General features: G+C 33.8%; 1 protein-coding gene across 8 annotated transcripts; it reads left to right on the top strand.

The window, feature by feature from the left end:
• Window positions 1–3202: 3202 nt before the first annotated feature.
• Window positions 3203–14278, top strand: LOC148625234 (uncharacterized). 8 transcript variants are annotated; one of them, XM_088568629.1, is made up of 5 exons: window positions 3203–3318; window positions 9995–10198; window positions 10927–11216; window positions 12896–13003; window positions 13287–14278. In XM_088568629.1, the coding sequence occupies exons 1-5, from the start codon at window positions 3303–3305 to the stop codon at window positions 13425–13427; spliced, it is 759 nt and encodes a 252-aa protein (XP_088424755.1). In that variant the 5' UTR covers window positions 3203–3302; the 3' UTR covers window positions 13428–14278. The 8 variants fall into 8 exon arrangements, with proteins under 8 accessions (XP_088424755.1, XP_088424753.1, XP_088424756.1 ...); XM_088568627.1 differs by lacking the exon at window positions 3203–3318 and adding an exon at window positions 8621–8759; XM_088568630.1 differs by lacking the exon at window positions 3203–3318 and adding an exon at window positions 8696–8854.
• Window positions 14279–14837: the final 559 nt, after the last annotated feature.

Below are 14837 nucleotides of genomic sequence, written 5' to 3'. Positions count from 1 at the left end.
TTTTTAGTCAAGCCATATTTTCATTGAGGTTGAAAGGTATGATGCTCATCTCAAAGCAACATAGAATGTCATGTCTGGACATAAGGGCAATGAGAGAAGCAGCCGCAAGCAGCGACCACAAACTCATATGTTGTAAGATCAGAATAAAGTTGAAAATACAGAAGCAACAGAAAGAAAATAATAAAATGAAATATGATACCACCAAACTTCAACAACCAGAGAAAAGAATGTCTTTCTATGTTGAACTAAAAATGGGTTTCCAAGTACGAGACGAAATTGATTCAGTAGAAAACATCTAGAAATCATGGGAAAAGGCTACATCGAGACGCAAAAGACCACAACTTGAAGAGAAGAAATAGGGTCTAAAACCATGGATAAGTAAAGAATCATCGAAGCTTGTGGATGAAAGGAAGCAGTTGAAACACCAGATCAACAACAGCAGGTTGAAGGAAAACCTAGAACTAAATATAGCAGAATAGAATTAGAGATAAAGAGTAGCGTGAAGACAGATCTGAACATAGCCTATTTTTGTATATTTCAAATTGTCAAAAATTAAGAATTTTGGTTGCTATGGTAACCAGATCTAAACCAATCAGATTGCTTTGTACTTTATTGTAAATTGTTTTCCATAAGATACACTTCATTAATATAAATATTTAGTTTGGTAAATATCTACCATTAGATATAGAAAAATACATTCAAATTGTGACATTTTTGTGATTATTAAGCCCTAAATTGGTGGTTGCTAAGGAGTGGTTGTTGCTATGGTAACAGTGAAAACATTTTTCATTTTTTTCATTGTTTTTCTTATATATCCAACTGATTTAAAGTCAATTTGGATAAAATATCTGACATCAATAAATCACTTTCTGTGAAAATTGCATGATTCTTAGGCGGACTGCTGTTTAAAAACAGTGTATGAGATTAAAATAGTGCTTAGTAATGAGAGAAAAACAACAACATCAACACTAAAGGACGATCATGGAAAGATCTTGAGTAGCCAGGATGTATTGTAACATCAGCTGAAGGCTGCAATGATGACATCACCAACAGACTAGGAAAAGCCAAAGTACAATTCAGGCGGTTAAAGAAAATTTGGAGTTCCTTAAAATTTTCCATCCAAACAAAGGTCAAATTATTCAACAGATTAGTTGTGCCAGTCCTTACATGTGGAAGTGACACCTGGAAAACAACAGAGCGAGACAAGTAGAAACTTGATGCATTTCGGAACAGATACCCAAAACAAATAGAAAGGATAGGACGGCCAGAAAAGAAAAAAAACAGATGAAGAACTACACCGCAGGACAAGAACATCAAAAACAAGTGATACAATAGCACACAGGAGATGAAGATGGATTGGACATGTACTCAGAGTGAACAACACCAGAATATGTGCAACAGTATTGAAGTGGCATCCTGAAGGAAAACGAAAGGTTGGTCGGCCTAAAACAACATGGAGGAGGACTACTGAGCAAGAGAGATCAAAACTGGGATGGAGTAGTTGGGCGTCAGCAAGCATGGCAGCAAATGACAGACACAAGTGGAGACAGTGTATCTGGATCTTATGTGACAGTGGGCAAGAAGAGGAAAGGTGAGGTGAAGTGTACGGTTTGAATTTTTGAATGAATATTTTTAATAAATACGTATGTAGTTTCTGTCAACCAAAATCATTTTTTGTGGTTTTAAATTCATCGTATGTGTAAGAAATGCCACAGATCTATTACAACATGCTTTTTCTGAGAAAAATGATTAATTGTGATTCATTTGAATTACGTTTCCGGACAAATGACACAAATTATAATCTACGTTTGTGAAAAAATGTAAATTAGCGGCCCTCAAGTAAGCCGTCATCTTCACTACAGCTGCTTTTGAGCTGTTGTGTAACATTCTTACTTCTTTAAATGGACATGTACATGCAATAGTTTTCCCATGACACGGAATGATTTTTTTTGTACTTAAGATACGCAAATACAGATAAAATACGACCACATGTAAATGGAAAATGGACCATGAGAAATCCAAAATAATCGGACAATACTGCTAGTGATATATAAAACACACACACACACAAACATTGAGAAAGAGAGGGAGATCAGAAGAACTTTTATTATCCATATATACTTTGTTTTGTTCGTCTATTTTCCTGATCTAGTGCTTAACTTTGGATTATTTTCATACAAGAATAAACACACGTGGAAAACACGTGTATGATATTAAAGAGGTACATTTTGATCTCGTATGAAGTTTACGGCATCGATCAGCAGTATAAGGTAGTAATATATAATTATACACATTATAAGCAAATGTACTGAAATTACTAGTGCAAGAAGTCGATAACAATATCCGCGACTTTTTAAAAGTGATAAACTCAAGACCAACATTTCATGCAACTTAAAGGCTGCGTCTTTTCAAAAATACGAAAAAACAAGCCCTATTAGAATCAAATAAATCACTCGCTATCGAAATAAATAAAACGACTGGGATGACGATATTTATGTCAGGGGCGTATCTGCCTATACGTAAATACGCAGTTGCGTACTTTCGGAAAAAGTAACAAAAATAAAAACACAAATTTTAAAGATGAAATAAAGGTTTTATGCAATGACTCACTGGGGGCCTTGAGCGACCCCCCCCTCAAAGACCCCTCGCCGTAATTTTGCGTACAAATAAAACAGGCCTAGCTACGCCCCTGTATGTATTTCATTGCATTATACCGTCTAATGACTTAGTAATATCGCTGAGAACTTTTAGATTGCATTTGATTGATATATAAAATATCTAACAAGTCGGTTAACATTTTATTGATCAATTGATTAAGTGTGTGTTAGCAATGCAGTATTAGTATCCATAATACCTTTCAGTTATCTCCCCTTTGTCCGGGACCTAAAAAGCTGTTTGATTAAAGGTAATAATTCCATATATGGATATGTAATTCAGGTTCAAAAAGTGAGACGTTGTTGATATTATGCCGCACTTGCCTTTTATAGATTTCGTTGAACCAGAAACGACTCCTTTAAAGGCAAGAGGTAAACAGTTACCCCGATCAATGGATAGTGCTCTAGCCACCGCCCAGTGGAACAATATTTCCATATTTAGAAAAATGCAAAAATCGTCTGTTTCCATTCAGATTACACTCTATTGAACTTACTATCCGATATATCACTAGTATATATATGTCTGTATATAAAGAACCAAAATTTAAGAAACTTTTCTGTCCATTGTGCTACTTTGGAAAACTGGCAAAACACTGAACTAGCGCATATTCTTATTCATCAAAAGTTGTGGACGGAGAATTATACTGAATGAATGCATTTATAGGTAAGATATTTCTATCACATTTACAAAGAATTAATGTTCCCATAAGTGTTAAGAATAAAACTGTGAGGTTAGCTCCAAACTGTAGATGGCCTAAGATCATTTTTCAGGATTTGTAAGTAAACATTTGGTAAATTCCTTACTAACAGTTTCAAACAATACAAAATCTTATGCTAAAGACAATAAAAGAGACCTGTCCGTTTTAAATAAATTTTATAATAATCAGAATGCATATGTAGTTATGGAAGATCGTTTGTTTCTAAGATAAATAATAAGAAATTAGGTATTTCTTTGGGGTCAAAATGTATATTTACTCTTAATGGTCTGTTTTTGACTTTTATGGAGGCAATTCATCGGCATAAAAAATAAAAACAAAACAAACAAACAAACCAATTATAACGAAAATGTTAATAGCTTCATCTCATCACATGCATTCAAACGAGCTTAAAACGGACGGAAGCAAGGAACGCAATGAGACTTCGAGCTTATCGAAACAATCGTCAATATAGAGGGGTTTAAATGATACAGTTTTACATTCATGGCTAAAATCTCATGGGGATAGGGAACCTCATGATTTGTTTAACGTGTCAGTTTTCCTTTCCTCATTCGTCTACCCCGGACTTGAATTTTTATGAGCCGAACTCGACGGGTGTTTCTAGAAAAGCTGATTACGCTTACCCTACTTGTGCACCTGGTCCATGCTCCCAATTTTTTGTGAAGTTCGAGTTGCTCACTTGCTTTTGTTACTCTATATGTATTATTTTAGCTACTATATATGTTTTCTGTTGTGATTGTCTGTTTTCCATGCCTGGTCTTTGTCCCTGGATTACATTCTTTCGATTTCCGCTTGAATCTTGGTTCCCTTGATTACTGTTTATATATGTTCTCTGTTGTGATTGTCTGTTTTCCATGCCTGGTCTTTGTCCCTGGATTACATTCTTTCGATTTCCGCTTGAATCTTGGTTCCCTTGATTACTGTTTATGTATGTTCTCAGTTGTGATTGTCTGTTTTCCATGCCTGGTCTTTGTCCCTGGATTACATTCTTTCGATTTCCGCTTGAATCTTGGTTCCCTTGATTACTGTTTTGAACCAAATGCATAGCATATATATGAATGATTGGAATAAAACCTCTGGCTGTATATCCGTACTAATTTTACAGCGTGTAACCCCCAACCCCAACTGAAAAAAAAACGGATGGATGCTGATTTAAGTACAACGTGGCCCCTTTGCTCGTACCATTTATAAACAAACTATACTGAGTATAGTACTCGCTGTTCAACTGTTGGAAAAAAATACAGGTATGCATGTGCATGTTCTTTTTAAGGTGTGGGCTAGTAGTATCATGGATTACTTCTTTGAATGACCTTGAAAATTGTGTTTGCAAATAACATGAATGATTTGGAATAGGTCAGGTGTTGTCGATTGGGTTGATTTGATAAAATGTCGGGACTTTTGCAAATTATTTATTTACAGACGTTTCAGCCTTTCAAACAAACGAACAAAAACAAAACAATATAGGAAAAATAATTATATTTTCCTAAATAGTATTCCAACCCCTCCCACTGCCCCACCCCCCACCCGGATTACGATATTACAACTATTTAACTACATCCTTTTGATAGAATATATGAACATGATAATTAATTGTTATTAAATTCACCTTTTCTTAGTGTAAGAAATCATTCTTGAAAGATTTAGTATTAAAGTACAACAAATTTTTAAACGGCATCGTTTTATTTTGAATTATACTCAGGTATTTGACCTTCACCTAGTAAACAGAAGCATGTGACTACTTACGAATCTTGGAAATCCCTGGAATGTATTTATAGAAATGACAGCGTGTATGTGTCGATGTGTTCGTAGAGTTTTTATTGGTTGTCTTTCGAATATTAACTTGGTTCAAGAATTAGGTGAAGAATTTTCTAGGTTGCACATTTTTATGAATCAGTCTTTATTAGACCGATATTTGAAATGATCATTTCTATTTATTTAGTTTTACCACCTACAAAGAGCTATGATTATAACCAATACGCATGTTCATATTTAAGAAAAATAAAAATAAAATACGAGTTCATTATTTCAACATATGTAATCAAGTCTAAACTACACCCCAACTCGGGAATCGATGCGAGGTTGCAAATTTGCGATGCAAATATGGTCGCTCCCTCAGCGGGGTTCGAACCCCTTCTCTTCTCTGACATCTATGGCAACACCGCCTGCACTGAGTCCAACGCTCTAGACAACTCGGCCATATAGGCTATATGAAAATATAACTTCCGTTAACCGAGTGATACTACCTCGTAAGTAAATCTAGAGCTCGAACATTAGCACATGAGATGTAACTGAATAGGACAACCTCTAATGGTATCGAGTAAGATATATATAACGGGATATATGAAACCATACTTTCCGTCTGTCCGTCCGTCATTGACTGCGAGTGCACTCCGCGTTGAGAATTTTTGTTTGCACATGAAAGCAAGGGTCTTTTTTATTTTCATTATGTCTTTCCATGGCAATGGATAATCCTGCGTTCGGTTTTTTAATTCGATCTAGATCGACTTTGAAAGAATTTGAAACAAAGGACATGCTAGTCAATTTGAAATCATTCATAATTTCAGAATCTGCGAAACATGGTTGATACGAATTTTCAGTTGGAAATTATTCAATTTGTTGCGTTAATTTGGTTATCAATCAACTCTTGCCACTCATAACGCCTACACGTTCAAAAATGTCTATTATTATGAATACATCGTGTTTTACTGTATAATTGAACTTGAGATGATAATTAATGATGAAAACAGAAATGTGCTTATATCAATTTGCAAGTGCATTATATATTAGAAAATGCATTGGTCAATGATAGTTTCTGAATTTACATCATTTGTTGTAGATGTACATGTACATGTACTTCACTTTACACGTTACTTGGTAATGTATTGCGTTTCATATCGGAAGATAATTTTTTGTATGTTGTATATCATGTTTGAAGTACTGAACGGCACCGAGTGTTTTAGTGAAATTTCCTTTTTAATTTTTTCTGTATCAAAAACGTCATAGTTCATAACATGCTGCTTTCTTTGATTCACAATCAGGAGTATCGTCAAACCATATACATGTATATCCTAACTTAATTAACCATTGCCTTTGATAATTCTGAGCTTAGTACTAAATAAGTAAACTTGCAGTGGAAGCACTTGGGGATTTTAAACAATATTTTGCCAATATATATATATATATATATATTCTTTAATTCCTCTAATACAGAGATATGATAGTCAAATTTACCAGCTTGTACACAAAGATTAAAAAAGAAAGGTGAAGTATTTATTAGATCTGTTTGAAAAAAAAACCAGTTGCCATTAGTAATGGTAGACAGATTCGAAAAACAGAGATTTTATAGGGCTTACACTGTATTATAAGGTAGTAAGAGTTGTAAGTGTCAACCTTCACCTAATTGACTTGAACTTAAATTATAAGTAAAGACTAGTAGGCTGATTGTAACCCTCTGTTCAGGGCCGGATCCAGACACTTTGAAAAGGGGGCACCAGCGAATCTTCCTCAGAAAAAGGGGATGCTATGACATTGTTTGTCATTTTTTGTTAATTTGACACATGAAAATGACAAATTTTCCAATAAAATGGTGGGTGCCAACTCCCTGCACCACCTCTATATCCGCCACTGTTGTTTATGGAGATAATAAAAGAGTATGTACATGTATATGCAGGATGTATATGTATTCGTCTACACTTCAATACTCATTCTAGATCAAGAGAGGTTCACAGTTTGTACTATCAATATATTAAATTACAACTGAACAAGAGATAATTTGATGACTACAACTTGACCTGTCCTAAATGCAGGTCATTTGATAAATTCTATATTGTAAATATTTACAATCATACTCATAGTCAATGATAAATGTACTAAGAGCTTATTATTTTCTGTAACATTGAAAATATTTATCGGGGCAAATACTGGAATTGATGAACGGGAGGGCGCATTGACTAACATAAGAGTTGGGGGAGGGGGTGCTACCACGCTTCAGTGATTTTCCTTCAATGTAACAATTTTTTGCTCGAAAAAACTGGAGGGCCAGAATCTGCAGTGGAGTATACATATACAGCTTCCTTTGAATACGTCACACCTTTCTACTTTATCATTTCTACTCCATTTGTGCAGTGTCTGTATTCATGGTTTCGAGAGTCATTTAATTTCCGTGTATAAGTACATGGCGCAAAAGTAGCAAGTACTAGTTTGGAACGGGATAGTGTAAAGGCATGTATGCATAGTTCAAATTAACAAGATCTCATACACGTGATATAATATAATTTATCCTCATTTTTATTCAGACCATGGCGACTTATTCTTATTATTACTATCAACCACTCGTAGTTATACTCTATTTTACGCGTATCTAAAATATTCATCTGATTCCGAAAATAAATTTTTGAACGAAATGTAGTAAGAATTTGTTCGTTAACAGAAACAAATCATAACATGACAATTATCCCTATTCATCAAATGCATATTAGACTAACTATTTGACTTCTATGTGTGTTTGTTGGGGTGCTAGGATGAAATTTTCTATCCTGCCTTTTTATTTTGAGCAAATATAGGTCCAGCCTTTTTTCTTTGGCGCAATTAGCGTCATTTTTTAAAATATAAACAAAAGTATGAGAATGATAATAGATCATGCCTTTTTATTTTTTCCTATTTTTTTTCAATCCTGCCCACATAAAAACAAATGGTAATTCCCTTCTTTTGCTTATAGTCAGAAATCAGATTGAATGAATTTATAACTTAGTTCATTTGACCACGATGCACGTATTCTCGTTTTACGAATTCATTATAAGATTTATTGCGAGAAAATCTATCACTACTATCCCACAAAAAACCACAAATTTTGAAAAAAAAAAATCATTTCCGCTCCATCCTCGTGTGTCTGATTTCGCAACATTCGACCTCGACATACTTTCTGGCCTTGTCTATGTAAAAGGGGTAGATAATAATGAGTAATAAATGACAAAATGACTCAAGATACGACATCGTGGCCATTTGTTTGCAAATATTATACACGTGGAGATTTGTAGTTTGTTTACATGTAAAACTATTTGAAGTATTTCATCAGAAAATAATCATAATTTATCCACACATATTTAAATATTAATCACTGTCTTCGATTCACTAAAGCAATTCTAATATATATTATTCATAGACTGCGTCTTTAATTAAAATTCAATTAATGTTAAAGCTCATCACAGGCACCTGTCTTTTGTATTTTTACGAATGAATGAACAGGTAACCAGATATTTGACGTCATAAGTTGTCATGTGATATCGATTCTTCTAAAAATAGAAAAGCCGGTCACCTAGTATATAAATGATTTTACCGATCCATGTTGTTATTATTTCTATGGCTAAGATCTGTAAACGGAATTCGCAAGGTATTTCACAACACAGAGTAATGTTTTCACGTGATAGTTTATGATGAATATTTTTTTTGTTGGATAGTAGTTTTGATTCAAAATTACAACTTTAGGTAGGTAAAAATGTTTAATGAGTTTTCATTATATTTTTAATAAAAAAGCTGAAGCTGTGTAAACTAATTTTAAGATGACGAAAATGACATATTTTTTACGTGAAATTATTTCTGATTCAAAATTAATCATAGACCTTGCATGAAAAGTTTATTATTTTATATAAAAAAAATATAAAATGTATGTGCATCAAATGAAATTTTAAACAAAATCTGGTTTGTTTACATTTGTTTACACTTATCGCTACCCTGGTGCTTACTCAGCATTTAAAAACAAACAAACAATTATTGAGGAGTGTACCGTGTTTGATGTATAGAATAAACTGACATACAAAATGTATCTCGAATAAATAATGCACAAAAAAAAAAGCGGCGATTAGAGATCGGGTGGGTAATGTTTTAATTGAATCCTAGCCAATAATTAACTTGTAAATGATGCGTTTTAACATAAAATATCTCATTCGGAGCTCCACAGCTTTTCTTGTATAGAATTCGTCGGTGTATTTAAAAATTGCTTGAACGTAATTGAAATAAGGGGTTGACATGAAAATAAATAAATAAACAAAGTAGATTGTTTACGTTCACGTAAACAGTGTATCTAAGATCGATAACGGGAGATAAGTAGTCTGAACAATACAGGGTAGTTAATATTCATTGAATCAGGTTCGATTACTATGTATACAATAAGTATTTCAAAAATTTGGAAAGGGTAATATATCGGACTTCACTTGTTCAGTTCATTCTTTAAAAACCTTGTGGTATATTGTGGTCAATAGTGCTTAAAATTTGCTTAAATACGCAACATTTAATAGAATAATAGCATATTAAGTATATAAAGCCTGTCTGTCATCATGTCAACCACTGTGTGGGAGGGAACTAGCTAGCTTTTATTTACAATGTGAACTCTAATACAGAGGAAACGGAAGAGTTAAGAGTTGAAGGTTAATAAGAAACATCCAAGTAATTCTATTTGGCTTCAAACCAGGAATGCACTAAAAAGCATGTAATCATCTACAGATTCAAACATCAGGTTATCATCCATAATCAATAACTAAGAAAACGATCATCTACATCAGTAAATGATATATAAGTTACCTTTTCTTTAACACAGTACACTCTAACGGTGGGTTCATCTATTCACAGCAGCAATGGTTAGACAAACACAAGGAGATATATTAGATATGGTTTTGGGAACTGACGTTGATTTAAATCAGTTTTTGTTGCAAGACAGACAAACACTCAGACCAATGGAGGGATACACAGAAGGTATCGACTTTCTAGAAGCAGATAACTTTACACCAGAAGATGAACTTGAAGTTGGAAACATGGTCACCATTGGAGAAGATGGTAAGACTTGTTTATCGCGCTGTATAACCTAGATTTAACCCACCATTTCGTTTGAAATGCCTGTACCAAGTCAGGAACATTGCTGTACCAGCTGCTCCGGTGGTGTAATATCTGCTTTGCCAGATTTATTTTGGAATTGACTTGATTATAAATTGGATTAGTGTTTGGTAATTGTGTTGTTACCTTTATTGAATAAATTTAGAAAGGAATTAAGAAAGATAACTATAAAACTTTCATTCGTAACATTTAAACCAACTAAGCAAATTGACTTGGACTCGGACTCCGACCTTAACACTTCTATTCACTGATTCACTGCATTCTCTGTGCTATTTTCAGACCTTTTCTTTCTTTTAACTTTAGATCGTCACTTCCTAAAAATATTTGCCGGATGACCAACTGTTAAGGGATATACATGACTATTGAATGACAACACAACCCCCCCCGACACAACGACAGTAGTAACCTTGTAAAATAAAGACAGGAATAGACAACAAAAAGTTAGCGCAAAAAAAAACAGACCAAAACAGAATCTAAAATGACGAGAGGGAAGGATGAACGATTCGAAATATGTATGAAAGATAGTGCGAACTTAATCCATAACCCATGGTTATATAAACAGAACAAAATGGGTAAGGAAATATGCATGCTAACAGTTAGAAATCACACCTCCATTGATATTACCCATGCATTCACACAAAAGCTAAAGTATTGTTTTGTCTATTTTCTAGAAACAACAGAATCATTCTATGGACAGGAAAGTCCAAATTGCATTAACAGTGCTGAAAGTCTTTTAAGTGGAGACTCCACGTGTAGCTCTACAATTTTCCAATTCCCACCAGCTGCAACAACTCTGGAATATCAAGAGCCGTCCGATTTTGTACTACAGGAAATTGAAGATGTAGATTTCCCAATAACCCCACTGATTAAAGAAGAAGTAAAAATGAAGATTAAGCTGAGGAGAATGGCAGAAGGAAAAGAAGATTTACAAGTAGAATTCAAGGACCCCGAACCAGAAAAGGTTAATATATATATATATATATATATATATATATATATATATATATATATATATATATATATATATATATATATATATATATATATATATATATATATATATATATATATATATATATACATATACAAGTATAATTTTATGTTGTGAATAGCTTGCGAATTTGTTCCCCAACATCAATGAATTTTGCCATTTTTTTCATGTAAAAGTTATAAAGCAATCCAGATCAATGGATATTAAAGTTAACACACTATAATGAGTACTATGAAAGTTTTGCAGGGGGTTAATCAAACAAATACCTTGCGCGATGAACAATCCGATACACCGTTTTTGTAAACTTTTAAAATTTGCCTTGGTTTAACCTATTGACCAAAAACATTAAGACTAACAGTGGTATGTGTATATAATGAATGTAAGTTATTTAAGCACTTGAATCTAAGCCAATGCCTTTGGGGCTTAGAAAAAATATTTTGTAAACATATTATGCATAAGATACCCACGTAGCTAAAGACCAAAATTTAGTTCGAAGTCTCAGGTGACAAAACTTATACCAAGTGACAAAAAGTGTGTTAACCTTAGTATATATTTGTGTACAAGATCTTTTGTGTCCTATGCTTGAATAAATATTGAGAAAGAAAACATTGAAGCAATCCTTTGATATAATAGGCATTTATGAATTTGACTGTTTAATACATAACCATTTAGATATCATAAACGACAAGTCATAATCTACTTGTATATTAACTATAGTAATAATCTCCCCCGCCTTTAAGAAAAGATCCCCGTGCAGGTCCGGGTGTTTAAAAGAATAGGCCTGCAGCAGCGCTAAGCTTGTCGTAAAAGGCGACTAAATAGTGCTCAGAAACCTAGCCGGGGGTTAGGCGCTCTGCCCACAGAGCAACTGGAATGTGTGCCCCAGGTGGTGGAATGGGGTACCCCTGGCATGTTACATGCTGGGGTTGTCAGGCTATAATACGGAAAACCTGACCGCAAACCATAGTGGTGCACCGTGTTGGGAAAGATGCCACGTTCCTCGCACGTTAAAGAACCCTGCTGTGGTATTCGATAGGAGTAGGAACCTTTGCGCTCCGCCACAGGAGGCTAAATTGCCCGACCTTACCCATCCCCCCTTTTTCTAGTGGCAATCAAAATTTGTCGACCCTGTTGTCCTTGTGACCCATCCTTTTTTTTATCATTTCATGTTCATTTTATCATCCATTTCATGTTCATTGTCTGAATATAGCTGAAATATTGCTGCTCGGACGTTAAACCCCAACAAACAAACAAACAAATTTAAGAAAAGAACTTAAAAAAAGTGGAAAAAACTTGAATTGAATCAAATGCATTTGTTTAGTTCTGCATCAAGTATTTGGTTTAATACTGAAGGACTTTGACAGTGGCGGATCTAGAGTTTAAGGTAAGGGGGGGGCAAAAAAAATTCTTGACAGGATCACCGGTGAGGATCACGAAGTGAGTGTTTTTCATGATTTAACACACACAAATTTTCAACATTTTTTTTTGTAAAAGGGTGGGGGGGGGGGAGGTAGCGGTCCTCCGGCCCCCAGTATCCACCACTCTTTGAGGATGACTAATACTACCATTATATTTGTCATGTTTTGTATTGATTGAAGACGAATTAATTTATTTTGTGTAATAATAACAACGTCATTTTATAACCATAGCTAACACAAGAAGAAGAAGAAAGGAGAAAAGAAAGAAGATATAAGAACAAACTTGCTGCACAGAAATGTAGATCTAGAAAGAGAAAACTCGCCGAAACTCTAGAAGGCGTAAGTATTACCAATTATTTAAAGTGTATCATTTTTAAAGCTATGTTTGAATCGGTACGTAAAATACACAGAACGGCTGATCCATTAAAAGTTTTATTACTTCAACAGAATGGCAACAAAATATTCGGATGTGTAAAATATACTTTAAAAGTTTAACTGTGTGTACTGAATGAGTGTTTTAGCAAAAATGTTTAGAAAGTATTGAAGGATGGTGTTTTGAAATGGTGATTTGTAATTTACTGACATTGAAGAATAGAATACAAGTTGCTTTTTTATTTTATAGGAGACAGAGAAGCTAGAAAATAAGCAAGATTTGTTAATGCAAGAGATAGAACGACTTCAGCAAGAGAAGGAGCATTTAGAAGAGATAGTTAAAATTCACAGCTCAGTTTGTCCCAAAATGAGGTCCAAACTATTGTCCTGACAGGACTCAATACATAATAGTTGGAAATTTTATGTTAATGTATAGATCTGAACTGACTAGTTAATAAACAGACACATAGACAATGACAGTGTAAACACTAAATGTAACATTCAAGATGGCCGCCATTCGCAATGAATGGTTAAGATATGTGATTATTACCCTTTATTGATGTTGTTTTTAGACAAAGTAGAGTGTAAATAAGAAAAAAAAAAGAAAAGACAGAATTGGATAATAAGCAAAAGATGTGCGAAAGACATTGTTGATTTTCTTTTCAGGTGAAACTTAGAGTGTTGATAAACTGGTCAGATTGCTCAAAATGGCAGCTGAGAAAATTTATACTATTGAGAATGGCCAGGAAATGATTTTACTTCCAAATGTCTTAACATGTTTTTTAAGTCACAAAAATGAATACAATTTGTGGTATGACCTTTACATATTATCATTATTATTGTCACGTGATATATGAATATTTTTATGAAGTTATGGCATTACATATTCTCTTATCTATATAATAGCAGACTGTAAAAAAAACTGGCAGTTTTGCAGTTGTATTGTTATGTTAACGAAACCTATGAGTAGTTAACCAATTTTGTTAAGTTTAATTTAGAATGTATGTGAAACAGAGGCACAGGTGTTCATCAAAAGCGCCATATGGCCCATAGTAGTGAACTATTGCATGAATATGATAGGGGACTTTTATGTTAACTTTTCAGCATTTTTTGAGTGATATTCACTGTATACTTTCAGGACAAATCACCTGTTTCAGGGATATTCAGTGTTGTATGAAAGATGTCGTGTAAATAGTTTTGATTCAATGTGAATGTTGAAATAAATGTTATATTTGCAAAAAATCTTTCTTTGTTAAATTCCGTGTAATATGCCTTTAGAGGATTATAAGAATAACTATAGACCTGTCGTGAGTACTCTATGTTTTAAATGGTAAATAATGTCCTAGCACCTCCCCTATTTCTGAGGAACACCGGCTGGCACCCCTCTGCTCCAAAGTGTCTGGATCCGCCCCTGTATAAACTAATGTTCCATAAAAAAAAACAAAACAACAAACAAAAACAAACAAACAAACAAGCAAACAAACAAAAAACAGCGAGTTAAACAATTGTGTTAAAACTAGCCATTTCAAATAAAACATGTAGGATGTTCTCGAGAGAATTGAGATGAATTGTAAACAGCACCATGTCACGTGTTAGTTTTCAATTTCAAACATTTTATTGATATAATCCAAGGGCATTGTATAACAGTCATAGCCTATATAAATCCTATCCCAATAAAAAAAAAATATAGAAAAACAACAACACTATTTACAGATACCTATATGCTCCAGTCCGCTCCAAAAGTACCTAAACTTTCAAAGCAAAAATAAATTTTTTGTATGTATGTTAACATTATACATAT

This window comes from Perna viridis, chromosome 2, assembly GCF_037379345.1.
Source record: "Perna viridis isolate PV_CMFRI_1.1 ecotype Kerala chromosome 2, ASM3737934v1, whole genome shotgun sequence".
In the NCBI taxonomy this organism is placed as follows: Eukaryota; Metazoa; Mollusca; class Bivalvia; order Mytilida; family Mytilidae; genus Perna; species Perna viridis.
Note: the sequence above shows the minus strand (reverse complement) of the source record. Positions and strands in the feature narration are given on the sequence as shown.